The sequence below is a fragment of the Bubalus kerabau genome, chromosome 4 (genome assembly GCF_029407905.1).
Source record: "Bubalus kerabau isolate K-KA32 ecotype Philippines breed swamp buffalo chromosome 4, PCC_UOA_SB_1v2, whole genome shotgun sequence".
Classification (NCBI taxonomy): Eukaryota; Metazoa; Chordata; class Mammalia; order Artiodactyla; family Bovidae; genus Bubalus; species Bubalus kerabau.
This window is the reverse complement of record NC_073627.1, coordinates 146,287,982-146,304,884: the sequence shown is the minus strand read 5'-3', so window position 1 is coordinate 146,304,884 and position 16,903 is coordinate 146,287,982. Positions and strand designations below refer to the sequence as shown.

Genomic DNA, 16,903 nt, shown 5'->3' with positions numbered 1-16,903 from the left:
CTTATTTAATGGAAGAGTATGCTGAAGCTTAGGATTCTTGAGTAACTCTCCAAGGTTACAATGCTAGTAAATGACTGAGCCAAGAGTCATCCTGGTCTAGGTCATGAGCCTGTCTTGTTGTTTATTCTTATGTAGTGATCATATATATGAGGTTATACCATACTTATGAAGAGTATCTTCTGTGGACCCTTAGAGAACACTTAAGCAGTGAACAACAATATCCTATGATATCCTTATGGTAAAGTAAATATGGCAATGAGATGTGTTGTTGTTTTTCGTAAGTGTTGCTCTGTATTGGCTGAAACCTAACAAAACTACAATTTTGGTTTTGGCCATATATCATGTGAACTCTTGAGTATTAACTAGACTGAGTGGACTGCACATTTATCAGATTGCCTTGCTCAAATTATTTTCTTCTGAGCTATTCTTTGATGATGAATGTTAGTAAGTTTGAGGTTATATTCCCCAGGGGTACCTGGAAAATACTTGTTTTGACTGGAGAGTGATATATTTTAATAGGTGATTGAGGTAAAGGAGGGAGAAGGCAATGGCACCCCACCCCAGTACTCTTGCCTGGAAAATCCATGGACGGAGGAGCCTGGTAGGCTGCAGTCCATGGGGTCGCTAAGAGTCGGACACGACTGAGCGGCTTCACTTTCACTTTTCACTTTCCTGCATTGGAGGAGAAAATGGCAACCCACTCCAGTGTTCTTGCCTGGAGAATCCCAGGGACGGTGGGACCTGGTGGGCTGCCGTCTATGGGGTCACACAGAGTCGGACATGACTGAAGCGACTTAGCAGCAGCAGCAGTAGCAGAGGTAAAGGAAGAAAGGATTGATATCCTTTTATGAAAGTTGTGCTGCTTAGCACAAATATATGAATAAAAGACTATTTTTCCTCTTTATTAGTGAGGGCTGAGGGCAGGGCAAGATTTCCCTCAAGTATTAGGTGTATGTCTAGTCTAAGTTTAATATAAATGGGGAGTTATATCCCCTAAAATACAGTTTCAGAAGTTGAAAACCAGTGGCCTCTAGGCCATATTCAGCTTGCTAATGATTTTGTTTTCACTTGCAGAGAGTTTTGTTTTGTTTTTATGTATTTTTTCTTGTTGAGCCAAGATTATCTTTTTTTTTAATTAGTTTTTTATTGAAGGATAATTGCTTTACAGAATTTTGTTGTTTTCTGTCAAATCTCCACATGAATCACCCATAGGTATACATATATTCCCTCCCTTTTGAACCTCCCTCCCATCTCCCTTCCCATCCCACCACTCTAGGTTGATACAGAGCCCCTGTTTGAATTTCCTGAGCCACGCAGCAAAGTCCCGTTTGCTATCTATTTTACATATGGTAATGTAAGTTTCCATGTTACTCTTTCCATACATCTCACCCTCTCCCCATGTCCATAAGTCTGCTCTCTATGTCTGTTTCTCCATTGCTGCCCTGTAAATAAATTCTTCAGTACCATTTCTCTAGATTTCTTATATGTGTGTTAGAATATGATATTTATCTTTCTCTTTCTGACTCACTTCACTCTATATAATAGGTTCTAGGTTCATCCACCTCATCAGAACTGACTCAAATGTATTCCTTTCTATGGCTGAGTAATATTCCACTGTGTATACATACCACAACTTCTTTATCCATTCATCTGTTGATGAACATCTAGGTTGCTTCTGTCTTCTAGCGATTGTAAATAGTGCTGCAATGAACAATGGGATACATGTGTCTTTTTCAATTTTGGTTTCCTCAGGGTATATGCCTACGAGTGGGATTTCTGGGTCATATGGTTGTTTTATTCCTCGTTTTTTAAGGAATCTTCATACCATCTTCCATAGTGACTATATCAATTTACATTCCCACCAACAGTGCAGGAGCTTTCCCTTTTCTCAACACCTTCTCCAGCATTTATTGTTTGTAGACTTTTTGATGATGGCCATTCTGACCAGTGTGAGGTGATGTCTTATTGTGGTTTTGATTTGCATTTCTCTAATAATGAGTGATGTTGAGCATTTTTTCATGTGTTTGTTAGCCATCTGTATGTCTTCTTTTAAGAAATATCTGTTTAGGTCTTTTTCCCACTTTTTGATTGGGTTCTTTGTTTTTCTGGCATTGAGTTGTATTAGCTGCTTTTATATTTTGGATATTGATCCTTTGTCAGTTGTTTCATTTGCTATTATTTTCTCCCATTCTGAGGGTTGTCTTTTCCACCTTGCTACAGTTTGCTGTGCAAAATCTGTTAAGTTTAATCAGGTCCCACTTGTTTACTTTTGATTTTATTTTCATTACTCTAGGAGATAGGTCATAGAGGATCTTGCTTTAATTTATGTCATCAAGTGTTCTTCCTATGTTTTCCTCTGAGAGTTATATAGTTTCTGGTCTTACATTTAGGTCTTTAATCCATTTTGAGTTTATCTTTGTGTATGGTGATAGGACAGAGAAGGCAATGGCAACCCACTCCAGTATTCTTGCCTGGAAAATTCCATGGATGGAGGAGCCTGGTAGGCTGCAGTCCATGGGGTCGCTAGGAGTCGGGCACGACTGAGTGACTTCACTTTCACTTTTCACTTTCATGCATTGGAGAAGGAAATGGCAACCCACTCCAGTATTTTTGCCTGGAGAATCTCAGGGACAGAGGAGCCTAGTGGGCTGCCGTCTATGGGGTCGCACAGAGTAGGACATGACTGAAGCGACTTAGCATCAGCAGCAGCAGTGGCTGTCTTTTCCCCATTGTATATTCTTGCCTCCTTTGTCAAAAATAAAATACCCATAGGTGCATGGATTTATTTCTGGGCTTTCTATCTTGTTCCATTGGTCTGTATTTCTGTTTTTGTGCCAGTACCATACTGTCTTGATGACTGTAGCTTTGTAGTATAATCTGAAGTCAGGAAGGTTGATTCCTCCAGCTCCATTCTTCTTTCTCAAGACTGCATTGGCTATTCAGGGTCTTTTGTGTTTCCATATGAATTGTGAAATTTTTTGTTCTAGTTCTGTGAAAAATGCCATTGGTAATTTGATAGGGATTGCACCGATTCTGTAGATTGCATTTGGTAGTATAGTCATTTTCACAATATTGATTGTTCCTACCCAGGAACATGAAATATTTCTCCATCTGTTTATGTCATCTTTGATTTCTTTCATCAGTGCCTTATAATTTTCTGTGTATAGGTAAGTTTATTCTTAGGTATTTAATTCTTTATGTTGCAATGGTGAATGGGATTGATTCCTTAATTTCTCTTTCTGCTTTTTCATTGTTGGTGTATAGAAATGCAAGTGATTTCTGTGTATTGATTTTGTATCCTGCAACTTTGCTAAATTCACTGATTAGCTCTAGTAATTTTCTGATGCTATCTATAGGGTTTTCTATGTACAGTATCATGTCATCTGCAAGCAGTGAGGGCTTTACTTCTTTTCCAATCTGTATTCCTTTTATTTCTTTTTCTTCTCTGATTGCTGTAGCTAGGACTTCCAGAACTAGGTTGAATAATAGTGGTGAAAGTGAACACTCTTGTCTTGTTCCTGATCTTAGCGGGTATGCGTTCAGTTTTTCACCATTGAGAATAATGTTTGCTGTAGGCTTATCATATATGGCCTTTACTGTGTTGAGGTAGGTTCCTTCTATGTCCATTTTTTTGAAGAGTTTTAATCATAAATGGGTGCTGAATTTTGTCAAAAGCTTTTCTGCATCTGTTGAGATTATCATATGCTTTTTATCTTTCAATTTGTTAATACAGTGTATCATATTGATTGATTTGCATATATTGAAGAAACCTTGCATTCCTGGAATAAACCCAACTTGATCATGGTGTGAGCTTTTTGATGTGTTGCTGAATTCTGTTTGTTAAAATTTTGTTGAGGATTTTTGCATCTGTGTTCTAATGATATTGGCCTGTAGTTTTCTTTTTTTGTGTTGTCTTTGGCTTTGGTATCAGGGTGATGATGGCTTTGTAGAATGAATTTGGAAGTGTTCCTTCTGCTGCAGTTTTTGAAAGAGTTGGAAGGATGGGCATTAACTCTTCTCTAAATGTGTGATAGAATTCAGCTGTGAACCCATCTGGTCCTGGGCTTTTGTTTTTTGGGAGATTTTTGATCACAGCTTCAATTTCAGTGCTTGAAATTGGGTTTTCATAATTTCTATTTCTTACTGGTTCAGTCTTGGAAGACTGAACTTCTCTAAGAATCTGTTCATTTCTTCCAGGTTATCCATTTTATTGCCATATAGTTGTTCATAATAGTCTCTTATAATCCTTTGTGTTTCTGCATTGTCTGTAACCTCTCCTTTTTAATTTCTAATTTTGTTGATTTGATTCTTCTCACTTTTGTTCTTGATGTGTCTGGCTAAAGGTTTGTCAATTTTGTTTATCTTCTCAAAGAACCAGCTTTTAGTTTTTTAATCTTTACTCTTGTTTCTTTCATTTCTTTTTCATTTATTTTGCTCAGATTTTTGTGATTTCTTTCCTTCTACTAATTTTTTGTTGTTGTTGTTCTTTTTCCAGTTGTTTTAGGTGTAAAGTTAGGTTGTCTGTTCGATACTTTTCCCGTTTCTTGAGGTAGGATTGTATTGCTATAAACCTCCCTCTTAGAATGCTTTTATTGTATCCCATAGGTTTTGAGTTGTTATATTTTCACTGTCATTTGTTTCTAGACATTTTTGTATTTCCCTTTTGATTTCTTCAGTAACCTGTTGGTTATTTAGAAACATGTTATTCAATCTCCATGTGTTTGTGTTTCTTACAGTTTTTTCCTTGTAATTGATATCTAGTCTCATAGCATTGTGGTCAAAGAAGATACTTGATGCTATTTCAATTTTCTTAAATTTACTGAGGTTTGATTTGTGACCCAAGATGTGGTCTGTCCTGGAGAATGTTCCACGTGCACTTGAGAAGAAGGTGTATTTGTCTGCATTTGGATGGAATGTCCTGTAAATATCAATGAGATCCATCTCATCTAATGTATCATTTAAGACTTATGTTTCCTTATTTATTTTCTGTTTTGATGATCTGTCCATTGGTGTGAGGGAGGTTTTAAAGTCTCCTAACTATTATTGTGTTACTGTCCATTTCTCCTTTTATGTCTATTAGTGTTTTTCTTATGCATTTATGTGTTCCTATGTTGGGTGCATAGATAATTACAAGTTTTATGTCTTTCTCTTGGATTGATCCCTTGATCATTATGTAGTGTCCTTCCTTATCTCTTGTAGTCTTCTTTATTTTAAGGTCTATTTTGTCTAATATGAAGATTGCTATTCCAGCTTTCTTTTGCTTCCCATTTGCATGGAATATATTTTTCCATCCTCTCACTTTCAATCTGTATGTGTCTTTAGGTCTGAAGTGGGTTTCTTGTAGACAGCATATAAATGGGTCTTGTTTTTGTATCCATTCACCCAATCAGTGTCTTTTGGTTGGAGCATTTAATCCATTTACATTTAAAGTAATTATCGATATATATATGTTCCTTTTGTCATTTTCTTAATTGTTTGGGGTTGATTTTGTCGATCTTTTTTCTTTTCTTGTATTTCTTGACTATATAAGTCCCTTTAACATTTGTTGTAAAGCCAGTTTGGTCATACTGAATTCTCTTAACTTTTGCTTGTCAGAAAAGCTTTTTATTTCTCCATCAATTTTGAATGAGATCTTTGCCAGGTACAGTAATTTTGGTTGTAGATTTTTCCCTTACAACAGTTTAAATATATCCTGCCATTCCCTTCTGCTGAAAGATCAGCTGTTAAGCGTATGGGGTTTCCTTTGTATGGTACTTGTTCTTCTCCCTTGCTGCTTTTAATATTCTTTCTTTGTGTTTAGTCTTTGTTAGTTTGATTAGCATGTGTCTTGGCGTGTTTCTCCCTGGGTTTATCCTGTATGGGATTCTTTATGCCTCTTGGACTTGATTGATTATTTCCTTTTCCATGTTGGGGAAATTTTCGACTATAATCTCTTCAAAAATTTTCTCATACCTTTTCTTTTTCTCTTCTTCTTCTGCGACCCCTATAATTCGAATGTTGTTGCATTTGTTATTGTCCCAGAGGTCTCTGAGACTATCCTGAGTTCTTTTCATTCTTTTTACTTTGTTTTGCTCTTGGAAGTTATTTCCACCATTTAATCCTCCAGCTCACTGATTTGTTCTTCTGCTTCAGATTGTCTGCTATTGATTGCTTCTAGAGTATTTTTAATTTCAGTAATTGTGTTGTTTGTCTCTGTATGTTTATTCATTAATTCTTCTATGTCTTTGTTAATTGATTCTTGTATTTTCTCCGCTTTGTTTTCAAGGTTTTTGATCATCTTTAGTATCATTCTGAATTCTTTTTCAGGTAGTTTGCCTATTTCCTCTTCATTTCTTTGGACTTCTGTGTTTCTAGTTTGTTCCTTCATTTGTGTAGTATTTTTCTGCCTTTTCATTATTATTTTTTTTAACTTACTGTGTGTGAGGTCTCCTTTTCCCAGGCTTCAGAGTTGAATTCTTTCTTCCTTTTGGTTTCTGCACCACTAAGGTTGGTCCAATAGTTTGTGTAGGCTTCATATAGGGTGAGATTTGTGCTGAGTTTTTGTTTGGTTGTTTGTTTTTCCTCTGATGGGCAAGGCTGAGTAAGGTGGTAATCCTGTCAGCTGATGACTGGGTTTGTATTTTTGTTTTGTTTGTTGTTTAGATGAAGTGTCCTGGACAGGGTCCTACTGGTGGTTCGGTGATGCTGAGTCATGTATTCAAGTGGTTTCCTTTGTGTGAGTTCTATCTGATACTCACTATGGTTATTTCTCTGGTAGTCTAGGGTCTTGGAGTTAGCGCTCCCATTCCAAAGGGTCAGGGCTTGATCTCTGGTCAGGAATGAAGATTCCACAAGTGTTTTGTTATGGCATTAAATGAGATTAAAACAAATATCCAAAAACGAGAAACCAAAATGAACCCCAGACAAATGTCAATTACAAAATCAGGCAAATAATAATTAAAATAATGGATTATATACATATACATATACACCCATGAGCAAAGTCAAAACAGTCCAACAAAAATAAAGTACAATAGAGTGACCCAGTGAACAAAGGAAACCAAAAATTATGTCTACCAGGACAAAACTAACTAAAGCAAAAACTGGAAAACAAAACTAAAGCAAGGTGCCAAGTGGGGAAGAAAGCAATGAAAATAAAACTAACATATGTTGAGAGGAAAGGAAAGAAAAAAAAGAATACATATGCAAAGTTAAATAGAGGTAGATAAAGAAGATTTATATACATTAAAGATTAACTGTAAGGGGAAAAGAACAGTAGAAAAAGCAAACAAAGGATTAAATGTAGAAAAAGTAATAATAGGCTTGAAAAATTAAAAAAAGAGAAAAGAAAAAAAAAAAAAGGAAAACGTCCCAGAACTGCTAAAACCCAATGTAGAGGCAGGGGTTTATAACAATAATAAAATATGTGGCTGAGGAAAAAAAAGCTCAAAATCTTAATTAGATTTCATAGGGCCAATAAAATTGACAACTACAACATGGGGGGAAAAAAGGAAAAAGAAAAGAAAAAACCCAAAAGAATCTACAGAACAAGTCAAAACATAAGAATAATAATTGTTTTTCTTGAGTCACTGCTGTCAGAGCCCTTTCGCTCCCTGGGAGTCACAGTCCACCTCACCTCCCTAGGATGCCCTCCAACACTGTGTTGATCTCTGGACCTGTTGTGGGGGCAGCTCAGATTCTAATCTGGTCCTACTCCTCTGTGTTCTTTAAATGTCCACAGCTATCAGGACTCGTGCATTTTCTTTTGTGGGAGCTTTCAGTGACCTTTTATATATTCCACAGACACAGAGTCTACCTAGTTGATCGTGTGGATTTAATCTGTAGTTTGTACAGCTGGTAGGAAGTTTTGGGTCTTCTTCCTTAGTCACACTGCCCCTGGGTTTTAATCGTGATTTTATTTCCACTTCTACTTGTGGGTTGTTCACTGGGGTTTGCTCCCGAGGCTGCCCTGGAGGACTTGAGTTTGCCCCTGTGAGGGCCAGTCGTGGAGGTGGTGCAGCTGCTTAGGTCACAGGGATTCTGACAGCACCAGGTACTCAGGGGAGTTGGCGGCTAGCGAAGCAGGAAATACAGTGCTCTAGAAGTGTATGGCAACCAGTTTTGGCCAATACACTCCAGTATTCTTGCCTGGAGGCCTGACAGAGAAGCCAGGCAGGCCACAGTCTACAAGGTTGCAAAGAGTCAGACACTACTGAAGCAACCTTGCATGCTTAGATGTAAGACTTTTTTTGCCTGTAGCAGCTCTGCCCCAGTGAGAGTTGAGCGTGAAGGTGACGCAGCTGCTTGGCTTGTGGGGACCCTGGTGGCGCCAAGTGTGCAGGAACATGGACTGCCTCCGCCGTAGGAGTTATGGCCCTATCAGAGTCTTTTTTCTAGCCTCTTGTAGCTGGTGATCAGAAGGCCTCTTTGGCCAGTCTTTCTCTGTAGCTCTGCCCGTTCAGGCACATAGAGGGGCCCCCTTGGCTGGGATCCTACTCTGTAGATCAGTGCATCGGGCACTTAAAGGGGCACCCTGGGGTGGAGTCCTACTCTGTAGTTCAGTGTGTCAGGCGTTTGATGGGCCAGCCTCTCTGTTGTTCAGCTGCTGATGGTGGCAGGTGTGGAGAGAGAGTCTATGGTGATGGCTCCACCCACTACGTGACTCAGCAGTATCGCCTTGCTTCCGTGGCTGCCTGGCTTTCCTCCACAGGCATTTCCTACCACAATCTCCTCCTTCACATCTCCTCGGTCTGTCTCTCAGCAATCAACAGCAGCCCCTTGCCCTGGGATTGCTCCACAATCCTTGAACTCCAGCTCCCAGCCGCTGTACCTTCCAGGGGATCTATGTCCCTGTCTGGAGTATGTATGGCTGCAGCAAGGACTGCATTCCATTTAGGCTGCCACAGATCAGCTGTTTCACTCTCAGCCTTAAATGTTTCTCCTCTGACTCAGTTGCCCGGATGTGGCGATTGGACTCCTGCTTCAGTTTCGCCACCCACCAACGGGGGGTTCCAGTCCTACTAACACTCCTGTTTTTCTCCCTAGTTCCTTTGTCCTGCCAAGTTTTGTGTGGGTCTATATATTTGTTTCCTCTGGTCAGGTTCTCCTGTCTGCTCTCAGCTGGTGTTCTGTATACCCTTCTGTGTCTGAAGGTGTATTCCTGATGTATCTGTGGAGAGAGATGTACTCCATGTCCACTTACTCCTCTGCCATCTTGTTCTCCCTGTTTTTATTTTTTAATAGATCGCCAGCCTTTAACATGTGAGAGACTCCATGTAGTGATCCAAGTTTCCGTTGTTTCTCGTAAATTTGGTATTGCACCCTTAACCTCTCTTCCTACCTGGCAGCATTTGGTTGTGTTTAGACAGATCCTGTGTTCCCCAGTTTTCCACAGCATCCCCCAGCAAGCCTCCTCAGGTACATGATGTGCTGGCCCTGTGGGTATCGAGCTTTTTTATCTTGTTTTACAATGCAGAATGTTGCTGTAGAACTGAGATGTTATATCAGCCTTTTAATACCATTTTTCTTAAGAAAACCCGCAAACTTTTGTAAGTATTAATTTTTTATACATTTATGGTAGGTATTTCATAAATTTAATATTTAATAAATGGTTTTGACAAATGGATGTTTTTAGTCATTCACCATACTTGAACACTTGTATTTTTTGGTATGGCATATCTGAGTATATGTAAGTGCCATATCTTTCACTGTTGAAGATCTGGGTGATATAAATTTTTGATTTATTATTGTAATTTTAGCTTTTTAAAAGTTTTGCTTTTGTAGAAAGAATTTGCTATTTGAAAGTTATGACACTGACTCTAAATCAAGGATTTATATCATAATCCTTTGATGCTCAGTTTTTTCTTGATAGACTGCTGTGTCACTGATGAGTTAGTTTTTGTAAAATAAAAAACTAAAAATAAATATGCCTAATTATATAATGCTAGATTAAGAATTTCTATATAGAAAAGCATATAGTCATTAAGGTTTTGTAAAAAGCTGTTGGCCTTGTGCTGGTTATTTTTCTAGAACTTAGACTTTTAAAATATTGATTTTTGTCTAAATTTTATGTACTGATTTATTTTGTACACATACTATGTAGAGGGATGATAATTTTTATTTTAAGAAATTTTTATCATTTTATATTTTTTTATTCAAAATTTACTTAGAGGAAAGTTGTGCCTTAACATATAATAATGAATTTTGGTCAAACTTCTTGTCTTAGCATATAATAATGAATTTTGGTTAAACTTCTTTATGATTTCAGAACAAAAATTGCCCAAGATATTGAGAGGCTAATACATCAGAGTGATATCATAGATCGAGTGGTATATGACTTAGATAACCCAAAGTAAGTCTCATTTTTATGTTTTAGTTTTGTTAGTTTTATTCTTATCTTAAAATTTCAGTGTTCTTTTAAAAGACAAAGAAATATAGTTAACTTCCACCTAGTTAAGCCTCACTCTGTTTTGATGTAATGGTAATGTAAATCATGTTTATTAGGTTAAATTGAGTATGCTACAAATTTAGTTTTTTTTTTATGTGGGCTTTTAATAGGTTTAATAAGGGAAACATCACATCTGATGCTTTGTTTTTAAAAGCTGAAACTACCTCCACTTAAGATAATGGAGATTTCATACGAATGCTGCAGTTTTGTCCTGTAATACTGAGCCTTCGTTTCCTTAAGACAACAAATTACCATCCCCTTTAGAAGGAAAATATGCTTGCTGATTTTCCACAGTCCCCACTTCTCACTTTCGTCTCTTACTGTTTACAATCTGCTTCAATCGTTTCATGTTACCGCCTGACTTTTGAAGCCATTTGTTTGTGATCCCTGGTGGCTCAATGGGTAAAGAATCTACCTGCAGTGCAGGAGACTGTCGGCAGCACAGGAGCCTGGGTTTCGATTCCTGAGTCTGGAAGATCCCCTGGAGAAGGAAATGGCAAGCCACTCCAGTATTTTTGCCTGGAAAATCCCATGGACAGAGGAGCCTGGTGGGCTACATACAGTTCATGGGATTTTAAGAGTGGACATGACTTGGCAACTAAACCACAACAATGTTTCAGTGTAATTTCCAATTTAGGGTTATCACTGGTGCCATTGCGTTTAATGATTTTGTTGTTGTTGTTCAGTCAGTCACGTCTGATTCTTTGCAACCCAATGGACTGCCTCACGCCAGGCTTCCCTGTCCTTCACCATCTCCCAGAGCTTGTTCAAACTCATGTCCATTGAGTCAGTGATGCCATCCAGCTGTCTCATCCTCTGTCATCCCCTTCTCCTCCTGCCTTCACTGTTTCCCAGCATCAGGGTCTTTTCTAATGAGTCAGCTCTTCACATGAGGTGGCCAAAGTATTGAAGCTTTAGCTTCAACATCAGTCCTTCCAATGAATACTCAGGACTGATCTCCTTTAGGATGGACTGATTGGATCTCCTTGTAGTCCAAGGGACTCTAAAGAGTCTTCTCCAACACCACAGTTCAAAAGCATCAGTTCTGTGGCATTCAGCCTTCATTATGGTCCAACTCTCATATCCATGCATGATTAAACTCATTACTGGATACAAATGATTTAATAGTAGTCATATTCATCATTTTTCATTTTCATTTATTTACTTATATATAATTCATTAGGTGCCATTGCATTGTCTTCAGTAATGAGAACTTTAATCAGCCCATGAATGGGTTTTCGCTCTCTCTCCTTCAACATTCTAATGTTTTGGAGAGATTTTATATTTCATTAGTCTTATTTGGAGGAAATAAAACATTTTAAAAGATTTTTGTTAAGAGAGTCAGGGTAATGTTATGTCAGAGCTAATGACTGAATTTGAAATAACATTCACAAAAATAAAAAACAAATCTATTCATAATTTCTTAGTTATTTCAATGTTTCTAATTCTGTGTTTGGAGAAGGCAATGGTACCCCACTCCAGTACTCTTGCCTGGAAAATCCCATGGACGGAGGAGCCCGGTAGGCTGCAGTCCATGGGGTTGCTCAGAGTCGGACAGGACTGAGCGACTTCACTTTTACTTTTCACCTTCATGCATTGGAGAAGGAAATGGCAACCCACTCCAGTATTCTTGCCTGGAGAATCTCAGGGATGGGGGAGCCTGGTGGGCTGCCATCTATGGGGTCGCACAGAGTCGGACATGACTGAAGTGACTTAGCAATTCTGTGTTAGACCAGACAATGTGGTAACACAGAACCTCAAGAACTCTTGAGTGTAGGATATTCGTGTTGTTTAGTTGCTCAGTCATGTCTGACTCTGTGTGACCCTATGGACTATACCCCGCCAGGACCTTCTGTCCATGGAATTCTCCAGACAAGAATACTGGAGTGAGTTGCCATTTCCTCCTCCAGGAGATCTTCCAGACCCAGGGAAGTGTCACATGCCAGTGCTATTTCTAACTGAAGTGCCTTTGGACAAAAGCATTGGTCTTCTGGGAGTCTTCATTTTCCCCCATTAGAATGTAAGCTCTAGAAGAGCAAGAATTTGTATTTAGTCAGGGAAATAGATAACTAAAACAGTATCTGGCACCTAGTAGGTGCTCAATAAGTACTTGCTAAAGTAAGGAATATGTAAAATAAGAATAATACTTCCACCTTTTGGGTACTAATTATATTAGATAATAGATAATGAAGCTCTCTAAATTAAAAAAATAGTTTTACCTGAGAGCTGCACAGTTTCTAGAATTATTGGTATTCAATACAAGTCATATGCACTTTAAAAAATAACTGGTCTTTTCCGTAAGATTACTAATATTTAGAAATGGCATCTAATGAGATGAAAATTTTGTGATTAATATTCACTATATAATTGTGGGGGAAATCTCTACTTGTAATTATAATATTTTGTTCTATAAATATTAGCCAGAGTTTTGTAGTTTGCTTGTGTTGATTTTGTTCTTTGGCTTAAAAATAATGAAGAGGGTGAGCGAGCAATAATGGTGCATTTTTAATCTATAGTGTAGTTTCGTTTTTGCTCACTTGTTTAAATGCTATGTATTTTTTATTCTTACTTTAAATTTTTATTTAGCTATACCATTCCAGAAGAAGCAGATGTGTTGAAGTTTAACTCCAAATTTGAATCTGGGAATCTGCGTAAAGTAATTCAAATTAGAAAGTAAGTCATTAAAATTCTTCTCGTTTTGTTTGTGTATAGATATTTTCCTAATTTTCATCAAATTTGTTTATTTTCTGTTTTCAGAAATGAATATGACCTTATTCTGAACTCAGACATAAATAGCAATCATTATCATCAGTGGTTTTACTTTGAAGTCAGTGGAATGCGACCAAGTATTGCTTATAGGTTCAACATCATTAACTGTGAAAAGTCCAACAGTCAGTTTAATTATGGTAAGACAACATTTCATCCAAATTGAATACAACTAAAGATTTATTACATGTGCTACTTAAAATAAAGTTTTTAATGAAGTCTGTTCATCCAGAAGAGAATTACATAAAACAATCTCTTTTTTAACTTTTTTATTTTGAATAGAGTCATAAAAAGTTAAAAGTGTAGAAGTTGCAGAAAAGTTCTGTTTACCAGATTTGCTCTAATGGTTACATCCTACGTAGCTGTACTAGAATGTCAAAACCAGGGTTTGACGTTGGCACAGTGTGGGTGCATAATTCTGTGCCTTTTTATTACATTTGTAGATTCTTATTATTGTCACCACAACTAGGATAGAGAATTCTTTCAGTACCACCAAGCCTGTGCTACTCCTTTATAGTTCACCATTCAGTTGTAGTTTTCTGTAAATTTTAAAATCTAATTGAAGAAGTTTCCTTTTATTACTAGTTTACTGAGAGTTTTTGTTATAATGGGTATTAAATTTTGACACATGCTTTTTTTCATCAAATGATATGATCATGTGATTTTTCTTCTTTAGCCTGTCAAGATGGCATGTTATATTAATTCATTTTCGAATACTGAACCAGCCTTTTTTTATCTGTGAATGGATTAAATATGTGAATTATAGTCATTGTATATAATTGCTAATGTTTTATTCAAGAGGTATATTGAGATATATATATACACACACACATATATATATATGTTTTTTTATATCATATCTGATTTTGGCATATCATGGCAACAATTACAATTACTTCTAAAACTAGTTGAGTAATACTCCCTCCTCATATTTTCTGGAAGAGCTTGTGCATATTTGGTGTTAATTCTTAAATGCGTGGTAGAATTCTCCAGACAAATCATCTGGGCCAGGAGATTTCTTATTTGGTACTCTTTTAAATTAGAGATTAAATTTCTTCTTTAATAGTTTTAGGACTATTCAGATTATCTATTTCACCTTGAGTGAGTTACAGTAGTTTGTTCTTTATAGGAATTGATCAGTTTCTTATAAATTTTCAAATGTGTATATAAAGTTGTTCATAGTATTTTCTTACTGTCTTTTTAATATCTTCAGGGTCTCTAGTGATATCCTGTATTTAATTCCTGACAATAGTAACTTGTGTCTTGTCTTTATTTTTCTTGGTCAGTTTTGTTGATATTTTAAAGAACCAGCTTTTTGTTTCACTGTTTTTCTCTACTGTTTTTCTCATGAGGCAGTTTTTAAAAACTCTAGGGTTTTGATTTGCATTTCTCTGATAATGAGTGATGTTGAGCATCTTTTCATGTGTTTGTTAGCCATCTGTATGTCTTCTTTGGAGAAATGTCTATTTAGTTCTTTGGCCCATTTTTTGATTGGGTCATTTATTTTTCTGGAGTTGAGCTGTAGGAGTTGCTTGTATATCCTCGAGATTAGTTGTTTGTCAGTTGCTTCATTTGCTATTATCTTCTCCCATTCTGAAGGCTGTCTTTTCACCTTGCTAATAGTTTCCTTTGATGTGCAGAAGCTTTTAAGGTTAATTAGGTCCCATTTGTTTATTTTTGCTTTTATTTCCAATATTCTGGGAGGTGGGTCATAGAGGATCCTGCTGTGATGTATGTCAGAGAGTGTTTTGCCTATGTTCTCCTCTAGGAGTTTTATAGTTTCTGGTCTTACGTTTAGATCTTTAATCCATTTTGAGTTTATTTTTGTGTATGGTGTTAGAAAGTGTTCTAGTTTCATTCTTTTACAAGTGGTTGACCAGAGTTCCCAGCACCACTTGTTAAAGAGATTGTCTTTAATCCATTGTATATTCTTGCCTTCTTTGTCAAAGATAAGGTGTCCATATGTGCGTGGATTTATCTCTGGGCTTTCTATTTTGTTCCATTGATCTATATTTCTGTCTTTGTGCCAGTACCATACTGTCTTGATAACTGTGGCTTTGTAGTAGAGCCTGAAGTCAGGTAGGTTGATTCCTCCAGTTCCATTCTTCTTTCTCAAGATCGCTTTGGCTATTCGAGGTTTTTTGTTTTTCCATACAAATTGTGAAATTATTTGTTCTAGCTCTGTGAAGAATGCTGTTGGTAGCTTGATAGGGATTGCATTGAATCTATAGATTGCTTTGGGTAGTATACTCATTTTCACTATATTGATTCTTCCAATCCATGAACGTGGTATATTTCTCCATCTGTTAGTGTCCTCTTTGATTTCTTTCACCAGTGTTTTATAGTTTTCTATATATAGGTCTTTAGATTCTTTAGGTAGATATATTCCTAAGTATTTTATTCTTTCCGTTGCAATGGTGAATGGAATTGTTTCCTGAATTTCTCTTTCTGTTTTCTCATTATTAGTGTATAGGAATGCAAGGGATTTCTGTGTGTTGATTTTATATCCTGCAACTTTACTATAGTCATTGATTAGTTCTAGTAATTTTCTGGTGGAGTCTTTAGGGTTTTCTATGTAGAGGATTGTGTCATCTGCAAACAGTGAGAGCTTTACTTCTTTTCCAATTTGGATTCCTTTTATTTCTTTTTCTGTTCTGATTGCTGTGGCCAAAACTTCCAAAACTATGTTGAATAGTAATGGTGAAAGTGGGCACCCTTGTCTTGTTCCTGACTTTAGAGGAAATGCTTTCCATTTTTCACCATTGAGGATAATGTTTGTCAGAATGGCTGCGATCCAAAAGTCTACAAGTAATAAATGCTGGAGAGGGTGTGGAGAAAAAGGAACCCTCTTACACTGTTGGTGGGAATGCAAACTAGTACAGCCACTATGGAGAACAGTGTGGAGATTCCTTAAAAAACTGGAAATAGACCTGCCTTATGATCCAGCAATCCCACTGCTGGGCATACACACTGAGGAAACCAGAAGGGAAAGAGACACGTGTACCCCAATGTTCATCGCAGCACTGTTTATAATAGCCAGGACATGGAAGCAACCTAGATGCCCATCAGCAGATGAATGGCTAAGAAAGCTGTGGTACATATACACAATGGAGTATTATTCAGCCATTAAAAAGAATACATTTGAATCAGTTCTAATGAGGTGGATGAAACTGGAGCCTATTATACAGAGTGAAGTAAGCCAGAAAGAAAAACACCAGTACAGTATACTAACGCATATATATGGAATTTAGAAAGATGGTAACAATAACCCTGTGTACGAGACAGCAAAAGAGACACTGATGTATAGAACAGTCTTATGGACTCTGTGGGAGAGGGAGAGGGTGGGAAGATTTGGGAGAATGGCATTGAAACATGTAAAATATCATGTATGAAACGAGTTGCCAGTCCAGGTTCGATGCACGATACTGGATGCTTGGGGCTGGTGCACTGGGACGACCCAGAGGGATGGAATGGGGAGGGAGGAGGGAGGAGGGTTCAGGATGGGGAACACATGTATACCTGTGGCGGATTCATTTTGATATTTGGCAAAACTAATACAGTTATGTAAAGTTTAAAAATAAAATAAAATTAAAAAAAAAAAGAATCAGAAAAAAAAAAAAAAGAAAATAAATCCTGTATTTCGGATATTTAACCTTTGATAAAAGAATAAAACTAGCATTATGTAAATGCTTTGCACATTTAAAAAAAAAA

The 16,903-nt window shown here is 37.1% G+C and overlaps 1 protein-coding gene across 4 annotated transcripts in view; it reads left to right on the top strand.

Moving 5' to 3' along the window:
* Positions 1-16,903, top strand: part of AGTPBP1 (ATP/GTP binding carboxypeptidase 1) — a 202,452-nt gene that overhangs the window by 124,451 nt on the left and 61,098 nt on the right. For 3 of the 4 annotated variants that reach the window (XM_055578956.1, XM_055578957.1, XM_055578959.1), the window contains 3 exons: positions 10,247-10,330; positions 13,013-13,099; positions 13,184-13,332. In XM_055578956.1, the coding sequence (XP_055434931.1) occupies positions 10,247-10,330; positions 13,013-13,099; positions 13,184-13,332 (320 nt within the window). The remainder of the gene's footprint in view (positions 1-10,246; positions 10,331-13,012; positions 13,100-13,183; positions 13,333-16,903) is intronic. The other variant, XM_055578958.1, reaches the window with a different exon arrangement.